The sequence below is a fragment of the Macrobrachium rosenbergii genome, chromosome 43 (genome assembly GCF_040412425.1).
Source record: "Macrobrachium rosenbergii isolate ZJJX-2024 chromosome 43, ASM4041242v1, whole genome shotgun sequence".
Taxonomy (NCBI): Eukaryota; Metazoa; Arthropoda; class Malacostraca; order Decapoda; family Palaemonidae; genus Macrobrachium; species Macrobrachium rosenbergii.
The window spans coordinates 43,621,957-43,639,945 of record NC_089783.1 but is presented as its reverse complement, the minus strand read 5'-3'; the positions used below and the strand labels follow the sequence as shown (position 1 = coordinate 43,639,945).

Sequence of the window (17,989 nt, the reverse complement as noted above, 5' to 3'; positions counted from 1 at the left end):
TCGGCTGAACCCACTCGTTCTCCCTTTGTCAGACAGTGAAGGAACTGCTAATTTGGGCAGACCAGAATCAGATCAGACTTATCACCAGATTCATCCAGGGAAAGATGAACATCTTGGCGGCCAGGTTAAGTCAACGAGGTCAGGTCCTTCCAACAGAGTGGACCCTGCACTAGTCGGAAGTGGACCCTGCACTAGAGTGTCTGCGGACAGCCTCTGGAAGTTGTGGGCCAGGCTGATAGTGGACCTGTTTGCCACATCGAAGAATTACCGTCTACTATTTTGTTCGCCAGTCCTGGATCCTCAGGCATGGGTGACAGACGCCATGCTGATACTCTGGTCAAACCTGGACCTCTATGCCTTTCCTCTATTCAACATGGTGAGGGGGGGTTCTCAACAAGTTGAAGAGTCTCAGAAACATACCAATGACCCTGATAGCGCCCTTTTGGCCTCTCAAAGAATGGTTCTGGACCTTCCCAAGATTCTTGTGGACTTCTCAAGGTTACTGCTTCAAAGTCCACATCTTCTCAAACAGCCTCATCTCTGGAAGTTCCATCAAGGACTATCTGCTCTAGCTCTGACAGGTTTCAGACTATCCGGAGACTCATCAGAGCAAATGGCTTTTCAAAGCAAGCTGTGGAACCATTTCTAGATGTACTGTAGACGTAAGTCTACCAGCCGAGTCTACCAGGCCAAGTGGGCTATCTTCCGCAGGTGGTGCAGCAGCAATAATATCTCGTCTGCTAAAACCACCGTAAGCCAAATAGCAGACTTTCTTCTCTTTCTCAGGACGTCCAAAGGACTCTCCCATCGACTATTAAGGGCTATAGGGCTATGCTGGGATCAGTCTTCAAGCATAGAGGAGTAGACTTGGCCTCCAATAAAGACCTGACGGATCTGATTAAGTCTTTTGAGACTTCTAAACAGGTGAAGGGCAACTCCGTGTTATGGAACCTGGATGTTGTACTTGAATGGTTAATGGGTCCTTCTTTTGAGCCTCTCCTTACCATTTCATTCAAGAATTTAACTAAGAAGACTTTTTCTTGCAGCCTTGGCCACTGCCAAGAGAGTAAGCGAGTTGCAGGCTATTGACAAGTGTATCGGTGTCTTGAAGGGAGATGTCTGCACCTTCATACTAGGCTTCCTGGCTAAGAACGAGTCCTCGTCTAATCCCTGGCCATGCTTGTTCTCTATTAAAAGTCTCATGGACATTCTAGGACCAGAGGAGGAGGAAAGGGTCCTTTGCCCAGTGAGGGCACGCTGAGGTATTACTTAGACAGGACAGAGAGAATCAGAGGCCCTGCCAGTAACCTCTGGTGTTCCGTCAAGAACCTTTCGAAACTGTTTCTGAGAAAGCTCTGTCATTTTTTCTTAGAAGTCTGATCATCGAGGCACACTCTCAAATAAAAGATGTCTTACCTTCCTTTAAGATCAGAGTGCACGATATTAAGAGCTGTCGCCACTTCGTATGCCTTTAGGCATAGTATGTTGCTCTCGACTATCCTCCAGTCAACATACCGGAAATGCAATTCCGTTTCTGCCTCACACCATCTTAAGAAATTGAAACGATGTACGAAAATTGCAGTACCTTAGGTTCATTATCGGTGGCTGGCTCAGTATTGGGGAGGAAGTATGGGAAGCAACCCTTCCTATCTGTAACTTCTCCACCTTGAATTTTTGGGTGTTGAGTGTTTTTTGGGGGGAGCCTGGGGTTACTTGTACCCAGAGTGCCCATCAGTCTGTGGTAGTGGTATGATGGTTTTTAATCTTTATTGTTGTTGGTGTGGGTAGCTATTTTCATTGGTCTATTGTATTTTGGTACTGTGCCCAGGGCAAGGGCAGTTTTTTGTATATTGCTTTATGGGTGTTCAGAAGGCTCCTTCACTCTAAGGCCCCCCCCTCTCAAAAGTAGGGACTTACCATGGCCGTTCCACTAAGTCGCTACAGGTCCAGATGAGCAAAAACCAAGGTAGTAATTTTCTACTGCAGCTGTCTTACCACGTAAGGTTACAACAAGCATTTTATCAATGCTAACAGATTTTTATGTTGCAAATTCATCCTCATATCTGATTGTTTTTGGAACTGAATATGTCCATTCATCCCACCATCTATCAATGTGGGATTCAGCTATGTAATTACTTGGTAAGTTACATATATGAAAATTGTATTTTCATAATAAAATTGTTTCATATATACTTACCAAGTAATTACAAGATCAGAGCCCTCCCTCTTCCCCTCTGATGGACATGAAGCACGAAATTAGTGACCTACACTATAAACAAACAAATCGCTACAGCGAACATCAAATTTTTAACTGCTGCGCAAGTGGAATAGTATAGCTATGTAATTACTTGGTAAGTATATATGAAACTTGGTTTATTATGAAAATACCATTTTTATAATTAATGGGTGTTGTATGAAATATTTAATCTGTGATAAAAACATCAAAACATGGGCAAGAAAGAAAAACCGGCTTTAGGGAGGAGAGCAAAAAGTATGTCCTCCTCTGAAGGTGGTATGAGGAAAACTAAATATGTCACGGGGTTGGAGATTAGGTCGTTGCCCGCTTCCTCCCTCATTCCCATGGCTGATGCCAGATGCCATCAGTTCCTTGCATACAATTCCTGTCGTTTTTTACCGGTTTCCAGCTGGCGCCAGAAGATTTATCCTAATGTTAAGACCACAGGTTTGTTAGCTATGAAAAGTACAAATTAATTTAAACATTTGTCATTGTTTGTACGAAGTATTTAAAATGTCTTTTCAGGAGGTGGAACCAATGTACAGGGAGTGTGATCACCTTCATATAGTTGCTCTAACTGCTGCCCTAGGTGTGGGTGTTCGAGTCATGTACCTAGATAGAGGAGAGGGTGCAACTGTTGCAACACATGATTTCCCTGAAGACAAAGAGCCAATCATTCACCTTTTATATAGACCTGGGCATTATGATATATTGTATAAGGCATAATACTTTTGTGAATTAGATTCTTTTCTCTTTTTATATAAGTAGGTTATACATTATAGTATCTCACTTTCTTGGCTTTTGAGTATCACTTACTTGTTCTTGAGAATCCACAGTTATTTTTTGGAAATCTGCAATTGAATTTCTATTTTCCTCTTAATTTTATTTGAATCTTGATTCTCCCAACAAAAAAATGTGCTTAGGTCTTCAATCAGGTATTTCCCCTAATATGAGTATTTTTATGAAACAGATCAAAAGAAATTATGGATAAACTTAATATCTGGCAACAATGGGAACATGAAAATAAAAATGTAGAGAGGGTTAAAAATGCCTTTTTATGAAGCTACAGTTACATGCATTTAACTGATATTATTTTTGTTTTGTCATGCAGGTTATGAATTCCTAAAAGAACCTTAGTCTTGCAAAAGGATGTTTTAAAATAGTGTTTTTACAGTGTGTGTATGTGATGCTAATTATCTGTCCTTGATATATGGGGTAAGTAGTTATTTTATGTTGATAAGACCAAGATGGGCATCAGAGAGAGAGACATGTTTCAATGTCTAAAAACACAGTGGGTGGTTTAGAGTTCCACATTTAGGAATGGAAACTGTGTGTATGATCAGTGAGGAACGAATTTTACTTACAATCAATAAGTTACTTTGAGCATTGCCCACTAACACCTTGATGTTACAAGGAAGTCAAAACAAGGAAGTTAATACTTTTTGACATTTAAATGTCTAAAAACACAGTGGGTGGTTAAGAGTTCCACATTAAAAATGGAAATTGCGCAAGAACAGTAAGGAATGAATTTTACATACAATCAGTTGCTTTGAGCTCTGTCCCCTAATACCTTTGTATAACAAGGAAGTTGATACTTTTTGATTGAGTTGAAAAAAATTATATTGGAAATTAAGAGCCAAGACATTTCTTTTATTCAACTCTATCATAGACAACAATTTTTGAAAGGTCTTACAAGATGTGAGAGCAGTACTTCATGGAAGGGCAGAGGGGCTCTACATAATTCTGAAGGAACTGCTCAAGGGAGAAGTATATGGATTTTATCTAGAGTACATGGAGCTTCTTGAAGGCAGACCAAACCAGGCCACTGAGATGAGCCCCTGGGATATACTGGTACTTTTTACTCCTGTAGCTAAAATAGTGATGGATCTGTGGGGTGTCTCTTTCCAAAATCTCAAACCTTAGTAAAATGTAGCAGAAAGAAATGATGAGAGATTAAAAGAAATTGGTTGTAAAAGCAACAAAACAAAGTTTCATTAGCCCATTAAGAAATTCTCCACAGATATGAATTTATGTCATAACACTATTAACAGATTGAGATGCAGCTTTTGAGAGAAATGTAAATTGTTGAGTAGGCTTTCTGGTGAGTAGATGCCAAGAAGCATCTACACCTGATTGGGTAAAGGAAGTTTTATGGAGGAGGTCATTGATAAAGAGAAGGAAAAATACTGAGAAAACATATCTTACACTGGAGGTAGGGGCGAGGATAGATGTATGACCTTACACTTTCAACAAACAAACCAGCTTGTTGAACAGCTTAGAATGAGTTTATAGAATGAATAGTGAAATGATAACTTTATTGCAAATCCTGTCATGAGAAGTGATGTGATTTCCAATATTTCCCGAGAGGAAGTCCAGAAGTAAAAAAATCTCTAATTGATTTTTCTTTACCATATCTGCACTGGTAAAAAAGAGAAGGCTGTAAATTTTTAGTTATTTAAGAAGGTGAGCACTGAATTGAATATTAGAGATTTCAGCTCTGATAACATCAAGAACAGTAGGAAAACAATAGGTCGGATTAAATCAATCGCCCTTCTTGGAAACAGGTAGTACAAGTGTAAACTTCTGAGAATGGATATCAGAGTTCAAGATGAGGAAAAAAGGATATGATATTTCAAGAAAAGTTCGTCTGCAAGTTCCTAGCAGTTACCAAAGGACAGTAAAGTCACTGTATACATAACATGTGTTCTAAGCCCAGCATTTATTCTGGTACGAATACTCCCTACACCTTCATATATTGGAGACATTCCCATACGCTTCACGTGATCGGCTGACTGTAGACTCGTTTTACTGGAAACCACTAGCTTCCTCTGCCCAGTCTGGTCTAGTCTGAACCTATCTTATCTCCTCAATTGTTTCCCAATCATCATCGTCTAAGACGCACTTTGTCTCTCTCTGTGGTTCGTAGTGTTGCAATTAATTTTGAGCAATTTTTGTAGGTTTATTCGTTACCCGTTACTACTTACTGAACTTTTGTTGTTTGTATTGATGAAACTTGGTGTTGTTTCTAGCTTCCAGATTCAGATTTTAACTTTTTTGAGCCATACTCACTGACTTGCTCTTGTGATCTAGAGTTAGAGTGGGTGTGCTTGTTCAGTCTTGCTCATTGATCGATGAACCTTTTGGTCCGTGCTTTAGACGGAACTTTGTTTAATATTGAGTTGTTATTATTTGTTTTTCCAGATCTTCCAATGATTTTTGTGTTTACTTTTTCATTATGGAAGATATGGGAAAACACGAATCATGCTGTTGTACGGGAAAAAACAAATCTTGTGGGAAGTTTATGTCTTCGGTGACAGTAGATCCCCATACGGTGTGTATAGTATCGTGCAGCGGTTTTGAATGCTCTCATGAAATTACTTGTAGTGAGTTTAAAGAGTGGCCGTCTCAGTAGGAGAAATATGAAAACAAGTAAAAACTGCACCAAAGTTTCTTCGGCACAACTGAGTTTTCTGTACGAGCTGCGGCCCATGAAACTTTCAACCACAGCCTGATGGTGGCCTGTCCTATAGCATTGCTAGATGCATGATTATGGCTAACTTTAACCTTAAATAAAATAAAAACTAGTGAGGCTAGAGGGCTGCAATTTGGTATGTATGATGATTGGAGGGTGGATGATTAACATACCAGCCCTCTAGGCTCACCAGTTTTTAAGATCTGAGGGCAGACAGAAAAAGTGCAGATGGACAGACAAAGCCATCCCAATAGCTTTCTTTACCAGAAAACTAAAAGGCAAAGAAAGAAGATGACACCGGTCTTGATAGAAACTTCACCCTTCATCACCTGCATCCCATCTCTGTCTCTGACACTACCCATCCTCACCCCTTCTCCACTTCCCATCGCTCCCAGAGGACCGTTTTCTCTCAGTCTTTGTACTCCGCTCCAAAGGAATTTCCACGGAAGATTTTGTTATCCCTTTGGCAAACTCTTAATAAAGAATTTCAGGATGGTATTGTAACTGGTACCAAGTCAGTAAAGATGCAACTGGGTAGCTCGTTTGGAGATTTTGAAGACCTAATGGTCTTCAACAGAAGAGACGTAGGACAACCCCGGCAGATCCAGATTCTCCTATGCACCCAACTCAGCAGAAACATTGTCTGACTGATTCACCCTCTGGGAAGAAGATTCTTCAGAAGAAAGCTCACCATTCCATTACTGAAATGGGTCCCAGATGGAGCAAGAAACTCCAGGATTGTCAATCTTCATACCCTCCCGAGGACACCTCCCGCATGTGTTCTAGAAGAGTAACGCGGCACGGTGCCTCCTCAAAGTATGAGAGACTTGGAGACCAAAGCCATCGCTCTCGACATCATTCAGTACACTGGTCTGCCACTCCTCTGTCTCCGTTCCCTTCCAGTCACACCTCCCGCTCACGTTCCAGAAGCATGATGCCGTGAAACTTGAACGACATACAGAGAAGAGCTGTTCCTCTTGGTGATGTTCGGAGAATGCTTCCCCCTCACGTTCTAGAAGAGTAACACAGCACGCTACTCCCTTGAACTTTAAGTGGTACAGAGAGAAGATCCGCAGGGCAACACTTTGTTCCTGACAGCAGTTAATGCACTGTTCTTTGTGTGGGGACTCCGATGGAGAACAAGAGTTCTTTCTCCCTTGGATGAGCCAATCAGCCAATGGAGACAAGATAACCGGTCCCATCATCATAGCGAGGAATGGAACAGACCCGGTCCTTCAAGCCTGTTAGACCCTTGAGATGTATGAATTGGATTGAGCCCTCCAAGATCTGCCTGAAGAAGATCTGAGTTTTATGGATTTTAATTTAAAAATTAGAGAGGACTTAAATCTTCCTGAACCTGAGAGGGAATCGCTGAAGACATCACCAACATCTCTTTTATGGAACAAGTAGTGGAGATCATTCCAGAGACAAACACTCCTTCTGTCTGCCTTGGTCTCCTATGGTAAAGTCTGCCTTAAAAGACTTGGACAAACTTATTGCAGGGGAAGAAGGTTCACTAGCCTCTTCCAGATCTCTGAAGTTACTACCACCTCCTCTAACATGGCAGGCAAAATTCTGTCACTGAGAATTTGCCTCTTCCCAGGATTTTGAGAGACCTTGAGACAAGTAAGCTCTAAATTCTCCAGTGCTGCAGTGATTAACTTTGAAGTGGTCTTGGGAAGGGCATTGAGGGCTGTCTTGTGGTTAGACAATTGCCAAGGGGCTGTGCACAGACAGATTAAAGAAGTAGTTCCCCCTGAGTCTTGGCTGGCAATTAAAGGTTTCTTTGCCCCATCTGGTAGGGCTTTAAGATACGTCACGTAACACATTTCCAATATATGGGCGAATATTCTCCTAAGAGAAGGGACTCATTCCTGTCATTAGCCCAGAGACAAATCTCAGATTCTTTGCTGAATTTGAGAAATAGCCCTTTGTCTAAAGTCCCAACTTGCTTTCTCCCAGAACCTTTGAACAAACTGCTGCAGACAGAAGAGAAGAGGCCAAGGACAGGCTATCCTCAACCCTTGTAAGTCAGTCCCTAGAAGACAACCCTACCCTCAGAACAGACAGACGAGATCTGGCAGACAGCCTTTTCAGCATAAATTTTGCCAGGGCTCCCAGTCTTTCAGCGGAAGAACTAAAGAAGAAGGAAGACAACCTTACCATTCCTCTTTTCCCCTCTGGTCAGGCAGATGTTCTGGAGCAGGAAAGAGAGGAGGAAGTAGATGAGATGGAGAGGCTCCCCCCTCAACATTTTCAGACCAGGGTTGGGGGACTGTCTAGGGAACAAGTGGGAAGATTGGCAAAACAGAGGAGCAGAGGATTGGACAGTTCAAACTCCCAGGAAAGGGTATATCCTCCCCTTCAGTAACAAACCACTTTTGTCATCCACCCCACTCAAGTTCCCATCCTACAAGAAAGACTGCCAAACAGAGAGCCTTACAGCAAGAGGTGAGAGGCATGCTAAGCAAAGGTGCTATGGAAATAGTCAGAGACAAATTACCAGGTTTTTACAGCCACCTCTTCCTGGTAGATAAAGTATCGGGAGGTTGGAGACCTCTTTTAGACCAGTCAGCTTTGAACACTTACCTAAACCTAGAGACTTCATGGTCTCCCTAGATCTTCAAGATGCGTATCTCCACATCCTGATACATCATTCCTCCAGGAAGTTTCTCAGGTTCATCTCAGAAAACATCACCTACCAGTTCAGGGCTCTCTGCTTCGGCCTAGCGACAGCTCCCCAGGTCTTTACCAGAGTCTTTCAACTAATCTCAGAATGGACCCACAGAAGGGGGATTCGTCCATGGAGATAATTAGACAATTGCCTCATTTTTGCTCAGGCAGCAGAGCATGCCCTCAAGCACAGAGACTTAATTTTAAATTTATGCAAAACTCTGGGAATCCTAGTCAGGCTCAAAAAAGTTGGACCTTATTCTGACTCAAGAGATGAGATACCTGGGAATAATAATCAACACCAAAGATACCTGGGAATAATAGTCAACACCCAGAGGGCTATGGCCTATCCATCTCAAGAGAGAATAACCAAGTTCCTAGAAATCTTCAGCCAGTTCCTCTCCAAAACCTCTACAATCAAAAAAGAAATGGCAGATTTTTTAGGACACCTTGTATCCTTAGAGAAACTGCTTCCAAGGGGCAGAACTCACATTCGTTCCTTGCAGTGGAAGTTAAAAGAGGAGAGCAAGAGTCAAACAAAGTCAGTGAAAGACCTAATACCAGTGTCAAAGAACATTCTAGATCTACAGTGGTGGAGAGAACCACAGAATCATCTGTGAGGACTTTGACTCAGCCAACCAGCCCTGGAGTTCTTCTTTTCACAGATGCATCTCGAAGGAGTTGGGGTGCCCACCTAAAAGGGAAGATTGTCCCAGGCAAGTGGTTTGGAAAGGAATATCGACAACACATAGATGTCTTGGAGATGAAAGCAGCTTGGTGAGCTCTACAGTTGTTCCAGAAGACTCTTTTGGGCAAGATCACAATAGTAATGAGCAACAACACTTCAGTTGTCTCTTACTTGAACAAACAAGGAGGGACGATTTCTTGTGTACTAAGTCTTCTGGCAGTAAGGATACATGAATGTTCAGAGCCCAAGGGACTAATACTGAGGGTCAGGTACATTCCAGGGAAGAACAAAATTCTTGCAGACACTTTGACCAGGCCAGACCAGGTAGTGGGGACAGAATGGTCATTGGGTCAAGCAGTAGCGAACATACTCTTCAAATTGTGGGAGGGTCCCACTCTGGATTTGTTCGTCACTTTAGTGAATCACAGACTATCCTTGTAATGCTCTCCAGTCCAAGACAAAAGAGCCGTTCTCCAGGACGCCTTTCAGCATCACTGTGACAACATGGATGTCTACATGTTTCCCCATTCAGTCAAATCAGAAGAGTCTTAAACAGGTTGTTCATTTCCCAAGACCTCAGGGTGACATGGTAGCTCCAAAGTGGCCACAGGTAGAGTGGTATGCAGATCTTCTCCACTTGCTGCTAGGTTTTCCAAGACTTCCACTAATAAAGAATCTCCTAAGACAATAATACAGCAGCCGAGTACATCAAGCAGTAGCCTCCCTCCAACTACACGCATGGAGGCTGTCAAGCAACTGCTCAGAATGAGTGGTTTTTCAAGAAAAGCTTCAACAGTCATTGCCAGCTCAGACAGTCCTCTCAACCTATACCAGGGAAAAAGGAAAATTTTCCTGGGTTGGTGTAATGAGAGGAAGATACATCCCCTCAAAACAGCTGTAAAGGATGTAGCAGATTTCCTCCTTTACCTAAGACACAAGAAGAATCTCTGTTTCAGCAATTAAGGGCTATAGAGCTGCCCTGTTTAAAGTGTTTAAAACAAGTAGCATAGACTTGTTTATGTCTTGGGAATTGTCTGACTTGGTGAAACATTTTGAGAAAAGTTGCTCGCCCAGAGTTTTGACACCCCAGAGTGGGATGTCATCAAAGTCCTTTCTTCTTTGACAAAGTCCCCATATGAGCCTATCAAGACTTCTTTGGACCAAGACTTAATGTTGAAGACTGTGTTCCTATTGGCATTAGCTTCTGCGAAGAGGATTGGAGTGTTACATGGCATTTCCCCTGAGGTTACCCATACCCGTGGTTAGACGGAACTAGGCTTCACCTTTTTTCCAGAGTTTGTAGCAAAAATTCAGAATCCATCCTCATATGACCCAAGATTCAGTGGCTGTTCCAGTCCCTCTCTCAAGGACTTCGTGGGAGATGATCAAGATGAAATGTTACTATGTCTTGTTAAGGGTGTCAGAGTATACCTGAAATGAACCGCTCCTTTTAGACTTGTAAAATGTAGGCTGTTCATCAGTACAAGTCGAATAAAGAATGAGGTATCCAAAAACACACTCTCCTGGTTGAGAGAGGTGATAAGAAGAGCCTACAGTCTGGGAGGTAGTGCTAGTCCTGTCCTTACCAGAATCAAGGCTCATGATATTGGAGGTATGGGTTCCTCTATAGCCTTCAAGAACTACGCTGTGGGACAAATCCTGCAAGCAGGAATTTGGAAGAGGCAAACAACCTTTACCTCTTTCTGCCTTAAGGAGTTAGCAAATGAACCCTTCGACACTTTCACCTTAGGCCCAGTTGTGGCAGCACAGTTGGTAGTATAAGGCATAAAGCAGATCCTAAGCTCTGTGATAGATGTAGAGCAGGACCTTAGCTCCACTATTTTGAGACTGTCTTCATCCAGCTTTGGATGTCTAGGAGTGAGTACTATTCTCAGTTAATTCTTTTTCAGCATAATTTCATTTAAAATTTTTACTAAACTGTATTGTTTGAGAGGTCTACCTCCTTCCTAATTGTGAGTCTCCAATATATGAAGTTGTAGGGAGTATTCGTATTGGAATAAATAACAAATTAAAAATAAAGTTTGTATTTTTCCTGACATACAAACCTATACCTTCATATAGTTAAATTTGCCCTCCTTGTTCCACCCTTCTGAAATTGATCTCGCTCCCTTCTTCTACAACTAAGCACGGTCTTATACTTGGGCGACTAGACCAGACCAGGTTCAGGAAGCTAGTGGTTTTCAGTAAAACGAGTTCACAGTCAGCCAATCACATGAAGTGTATGGGAATATCTCCAATATGTGGTGTAGGTTCCTATGTTATGAAAAATAAAAAATTTCTATTTAATTTGTTATATTTCCTAGCATCGGGATGCACCGGGATGCTTCAACCTTGAAGACGCACCCTGCTTCTGACCAGCAAAATTTAAAAAATAAAGAACAAAAATATGGCAACATGAGATGATGGCTTTGATTTGATTGGTGTGCTGTACACATTTGATTTTCTCAGAGCATTGAAAAACCATGACCAGTATAGCATGTTGTTTACAGTGCCGTAGTTTTATTATTTATTTAAAAAATACTTTGTTTTATGTTTTTTCAAGTTCATTGACTTTAATATTAAACAAGCTTTTCTGAAGATTGGCAAGCCCAGAAAGTGAAAACCTTGAACAGATTTACAAAGAACATAAAGGATATGAGCTGCGCATTCGTGTTGCATCAGAAATTTCTTAACCAACGGTGTCTCAGTTCATGCAATAGGAAATATTAGAAATGTGGAATAACATTTTGTTGCAAGGTTTCACTTTGTTAAAACATGGCACAAATATGAAACTGCAAAACAAAATAAAAATAGAATAAAGACTAAAATCCTGCCAATATAAATACTATAAAAAAATAAAGGAAATTTTAATTTCTAAAACGTAAAAATATTTTACACATTGTTTCCAAGTATAAAAGAGTGAATTTTTGAAGAAACTATCATAGAATAGCAAGCATTACAAAATTTCCACTTTGATTATGATATTCTTGCCAAAGTAAAATTTACCCATAAGCCCTTGTAACATGTCGCAGTTGTACTTCTGTCAATTAGTAAAGTTTCCTTAAAGTCAGGGACACTGGAGAAATGGAAAATACTGGTAATATTGATATATAATAATTAGGTTACTACTCGGCTGTTAACTAGATAACTGTAATCTGGCAACATGAAAAGGAATCTTTGTGACTGTGTATATAGTATTTTATTTTCTTATGATACAGTACTTTTATTAATTTACTATTTTAACTAAGAATGATTTATGCACTTCATTGAGAGGTTATATACAGAAGTTCTGATTACTCTCTGGCAAAGATAAACTTCCCCTTGGATTAGGCCGATGGAAAACATAAACTTTAGCCTCTAGGATGCACGGGCAAATTTCTGTTTTATTTTAAGAAAAAAGTGTTTGACATTGGGAAATGTGGTAATTCCTGGTATTTCTCAGTGATGAGGTCCCTTATGCATGCACTCATTAGGTCATGACAAACTTTAATCGACAACAGATGAACAACAAATACTTGCAAAGTAGGGCCACTGGTTTGTTCATTGTTTTTTTTTTTTTTCAGACTCAGTTGTAAGTTTTCACTATGATTAAACCATATTGAAAGAAAAGACCCGTGATGTTAATGCAAAAATTAAGGAAAACTTTAGTGAAACTTTTTTCTAAAAATTCCTAAGACTTTATTAAAAAAAATAAAAAGACAAATTATGCAATGACCCACCCATTGTAGTGAATTTTAAAGTGTTGTTCTGACAACTAGGTAGCATTGAATTAAGACCCAAGCACAAGATTTGATCAGTTTTATCACTTGTGAAAAACTTCTCTTATTTAAAACTGTTTTTATACCTTACCTCTCAAAGCCAACCTACACATGTAGAGATAGCTTACTTTTCATAATTAAAATTGACACCAGTACTTTTTCAGACCTATTATAATTTTTCTCAGCACTGCTAGTAGTCATGTTTATGTCTCTCCACAGGCTTTTTTTTCTTATATTACCTCATTCACATAATGTATTACAGTATTATCATTGTCACTAAACTTATCTCACTGATTGTATCTTATTTTTATGTTCCTTCCATTGTTACATTACTATAATAGGTCTGTTAATTAGCTACAGTTAATGTTAATATAAGGTTTTTGCAGTTCTGTATATTAGCTTTAGCCGGATATATAGTATTCATACCAGTATTTATACATATAGACAGGAGTATTTTTAACCTGTTGTTTTTATTTTGGTCAAGGTAGGCATTTTAAGTCTTAGAAATGAAAGTTGGATGGATTGCATTCATCTCAAGCTATATGAGAAATTAGTAACTTATTTTGATTTGTCTGTTTGAATGTCTGTAGAACTTGATTATCAGAGCTGTGATAAAACGCTGTAATATGAGAGATACAGTTTTTAATTATTTAGTTAAACTTTGTATAGATTTCTTATGGAAGTACAACTTAACTTTCTTATACATTGTGGTATCTAAGTGTTTAGCAGAAAAATTAGAAATTGAAATGTATATTGTTTGCATAATACAGTATCTCATGGAACACATTTAAATAAAATCAAAATTTGGTTACTTACATGTTTATAACCTATCTGATATTCATATATGAATATAACCCTTGTTTTACCCAAGTCTAAATGTAAGTGTTAGTTATTTTAACATTTGATTTTAAAACTTTCAGTATATACAAGCTTTCAATGTATATACCTTACTTTTAACATAGCATATTCAAAGGTCTGCACAAGACTCAGACACCCCCCGTACAATAAAAGAGAACTTCACTCCCAGTAGGTTGGTGCTTGCCATATGGTTTCCCCAAGCTCCGCAGTAGCTAATGTCTCACGTGTGTAATCTGAGCAACTGAAACAGACCAGTTTCATTGGAGGTAGTCAAATTAGGTTAAAAGTTATGGGTTTGTATTGAAAGTACATAAAAGTTCTTTCATTACAGACCCACTGCATTACCCATGTATATAGTGAACCATACACAGACCTTATATGTAACATAATATTAGTGTATAAACAAATATTGTACTGTATGTACTAAAGCTTAATTGATATACTCAACTAATAAAGAACAATTTACATTATAATATAGTATTCTACAAAATGTTTCCTTCCTCTATCTAATGACGGGGATACTGATGTTTAACCATAATCCCAGTGAGGCTTGAAAGCAATGAAAAAGGAACAGTTTAGTTACTCTAAAGACAAAAGAACCAAGAAAAAATACTCAACTATTATGTACTTTCAGATGAAAAATATTGTGTTATACTGTATGTATACCTGAACGAAATTAGAAAGTCTTAAAAATTTGTTTATAAATGCCTTTGCCTACTGTATGTACTCACTAGCTTTCCCCTTCTTCATTGTTGCTGGAATGATCCATGATGATGTATGATGATTTGTTACTGTGCTTATGGTGATGATTAGATGATAGTTGAGTGATTGTGTAGGCATCATGATGATGTGCTAGGCTAATATCTTTCCTACAAAATGCTAGAGTGATCATCAGGATCATTATCTTTAAAAAATGTCAAATTTTTAATTAATTTGTATTTTACAAAGCTAACATACCTGAGGTCTTAACATTAGGGTAAATTTTCTAGCGCCAGCTGGAAACCGGTTGAAAAACAATAAAAAATCGTATATGCAAGGAATCTGTGGCTTCTGATATGCAGGTGAGGTGGAAGCCGGTCAAAGACCCAGCCAGAACCTCGTGACGCATTCAGGTTTTCTTCCAACCCAGGACAAGACATAAGAGGGGTGGCTAGAGGTAGGCAGTCTATGTTAAGGCCTCAGGTTTGATAGCTATGAAAAATACAAATTAATTAAAAATTTGTCACTTGTTTATACACGGAGCAAACCTTCGGTCTTAACATTAGGATAGACTCACACTTGGAGGGAGGTATGAGAATCCTGAATCAGCTGGTTTGGCACACCTGATCACTCTTCCTAGAAATAAGGGTTCTAAGGAAAGGGACCTAAGCCTCTGAGTTGCTAGATAAGTGGGTATCTAACACCCAGTCCACTGGGTTAAAATACAATGCAGCATGTAAGATTCATCTTACACAAGATACAAACATTCCTGCCAGGGCACTGGATGAGCTACACAACTTGTTGAGCAACCACCATCAGACCCAAGGGAAAAGTGTCCAAAGACTTGTGGGCAATGTCCTTCAGGTAGAAGGAGGTGAAAGTGGTCTGACGGAGCCAAGAACCAGCATTCAAAGTCCTATAAACAGACAAGTTCTTCTTAAATGCCGGATAAGAACTTATTTGTCTGATGTCATGTGCCTTAGCATGCATGGTATTGGAGACAGAACTTTATGCTGAGGCATAGGCTTGCCTAATTACCTCGTGCACCCAAAACGAAATGGTATTCTTGGACACTTCTCTCTTGGCTTGGCCTCTGCTAACAAAAAGTCTACGGCACCTAATTCTTAGGTGATGAGTCCTTGTCAGATAGCAATGCAGTGCCCTGATGGGGCAAAGCAGTAACTCCTGAGGATTGTCGTTAACAAAATCCCCAAGAGAAGGAATGGAAAACAAGGCAAACCTGTTATCATGAACTGAGGGACAAATTTGAAAGCCACAGACCCCCAACCCCTGGTTTGTTGAACATCATAATCTTGACCATGGGGCTCACCAACTCTCTTCGAGGAAGGAAAGGCCAGGAGGAAAACTATTTTCAAAGTCAGATCCCTGTCTGACGATTGACACAGTGGCTCGAATGGAACTTAAGTGAGACTACTCAGCACCAGAGTTAGGCCCCATATAAGAGGCTTGAGTTCCCTTGGAGAACAAGACTGCTCAAAGCTCTTGAATAACATAAGAGATTTCCCAAGATGAAGAGATGTCCACGTCTTTCAGACGGAGAACTAATCCTAAAGCAGCCCTGTATCCCTTGACAGCAGAAACAGAAAGCCATTCCCTGTTCTGAGATAGATTAGGAAGTCTGCTATCTGTTGAACAGAAGTTCCGAGTGGAGAGACCCTGTCAGCGACACCAATGACAGTAGACGTCCCACTTGCCCTGATACATGGCTGACGAAGATCTCCTGAGGTAGCTGGACATCTGAGTTGCTGCTCTGCAAGAAAAACCTCTCACTCGTAAGAGATACTGGATAACCTCCAGCCATGAAGAGACAGGGACCCTACTGATTGGTGGCACCTCTCTATGTGAGGTTGGCAGAGAAGATTATGCCAAGGGGGAATCTCTCTCAGCACTGCTGAGAGCAGAGACAGAAGATTTGGGAACCACTCTGCTTGGGGCCACAAAGGAGCTACTAGGGTCATCCTGAGATTCTTGGAATTCATTACTGTATTCTGTTCAGGACATGATGGATCAGGCAAAATGCAAGGAAGGCGTAAACTTCCAGGTTGTCCCAAGGATGTTGAAGGGCGTCCTCTGCACAGTGAACGGATCCGGGACCACTGACAATAGACCTCTAGCTTTCTGTTGAACTTTTTAGCGAAGAGGACCAACATGGGTCTTCCCCACAGACGAAACAGCCTGTCCGCTATGTCCTGATGCAGAGACCACTCCGTACCTAGAACTTGTCCCTGACAACTTAGCTTGTCGGCCATTATATTCCTTTCGCCTGGAATGTACCTGGCCATGAGCTCCACCGAGTTGCTGATCGCCCACTGGTGCAATTCGACCATCAGCAAGTGAAGTTGGCATGACACCAGCCCCGTTTATTGACATACATTACCACCGTAGTGTTGTCTGACATCAGAACGATGGAGTGACCTACTACCCTCTCCTGAAACTTCTGAAGACCCAGAAAGGCAGGTTTCAACTCCAACATGTTGATCTGGAGCTGCTTGTCCTGTGAGCTCCACACCCCCGAAGTCAGGAGCTCTTCCAGATGAGCACCCAAACCTTCAGAGGATGTGTCCGTGAACAGGAGAAGATCCGGAGGGGGTGAATGAAGAGGAACTCCCACTGTCAGGTTCTGGTCGTCCAACCACCACAGGAGGTCGCTTCTTACCTCTGCCGACAGAGGGACCTGGAGCTGAGGGGAGTCTCCTGCTGGGGACCAAAACTCCTTTAAGCTAAACATCCGTTCCCATCATCGTGTACGTGGCTAAGAACACGTCTGCAGATGATACGATCAGGAGATCCTTGAAGGAGAACGTCTTGTAGGCCTCAGAACAACTGGGCTTCTGATAGGGGGATCCACCACTTTCGACTTCTTAATCAGAGCTTTATCATCTTTCCGCCAAACTTGCACAGAATGAGGAGAAGAATGAATGCTGACTTCTGAAGGGCTGCAGAACAACAAACACCATCCACAGGAACATGGATGCAACTACGTCCGTTTACGCGAATTGGAGATACACGTCCGTGGAAAGAAGCCGACGAAACAGTCCTTGGCTTCTTAGAAGGCAAAGCGACAAAGTCTTTAATCCTCTAACATCTCACTCAACACAAGTAGGAGGAGATGAAGACAATGATGACCACAAAGATGATGTAGACGGAAGCCTACGCGTTTTCTTGACAGAAGAACTGATGTACCTCTGTCGAAAAACAGAGTCCAGTCTGTCCAACACAATCTGTACAAACACCTCTGAAGGATCGCCAACTGCAGAAGATGGTATCAAGGCACTAGACAGTTGTGATGTCATGGAGCAGTTGGAGGAAATGATGTCACGGATACTTCCATCACAGGGAGAGACTATGCAGGGTGTGACACCATGGGCGCAGGAGTCTGACCCAGAGTCGATGGAATTGCTGAGGGTAAAGTCGACCCAGGATGATGCATAGTTAGTATCGAAGGTGTCCCACTAGGTGGCATCACGCAAGAACCAAAGAAGTGGAGGTCAGGAGTTGGGGGGATTTCCAGGGGAGCCGACACTGTTAAGCGTGAAGAGACGAAATGCGACAACAAGGCCATCCAGAGAGGGTACCCTGGGTAG

General features: G+C 41.1%; 1 protein-coding gene across 3 annotated transcripts in view; it reads left to right on the top strand.

Moving 5' to 3' along the window:
* The window catches only part of LOC136828838 (ubiquitin thioesterase otubain-like), a 39,993-nt gene extending 25,835 nt beyond the window's left edge, over nucleotides 1-14,158 (top strand). For 2 of the 3 annotated variants that reach the window (XM_067087106.1, XM_067087105.1), the window contains exon 7: nucleotides 2,762-14,158. In XM_067087106.1, the coding sequence (XP_066943207.1) occupies nucleotides 2,762-2,962 (201 nt within the window). In that variant the 3' untranslated portion in view covers nucleotides 2,963-14,158. Of the gene's footprint in view, nucleotides 1-2,741 lie in introns of all 3 variants that reach the window. The other variant, XM_067087107.1, reaches the window with a different exon arrangement.
* Nucleotides 14,159-17,989: the final 3,831 nt, after the last annotated feature.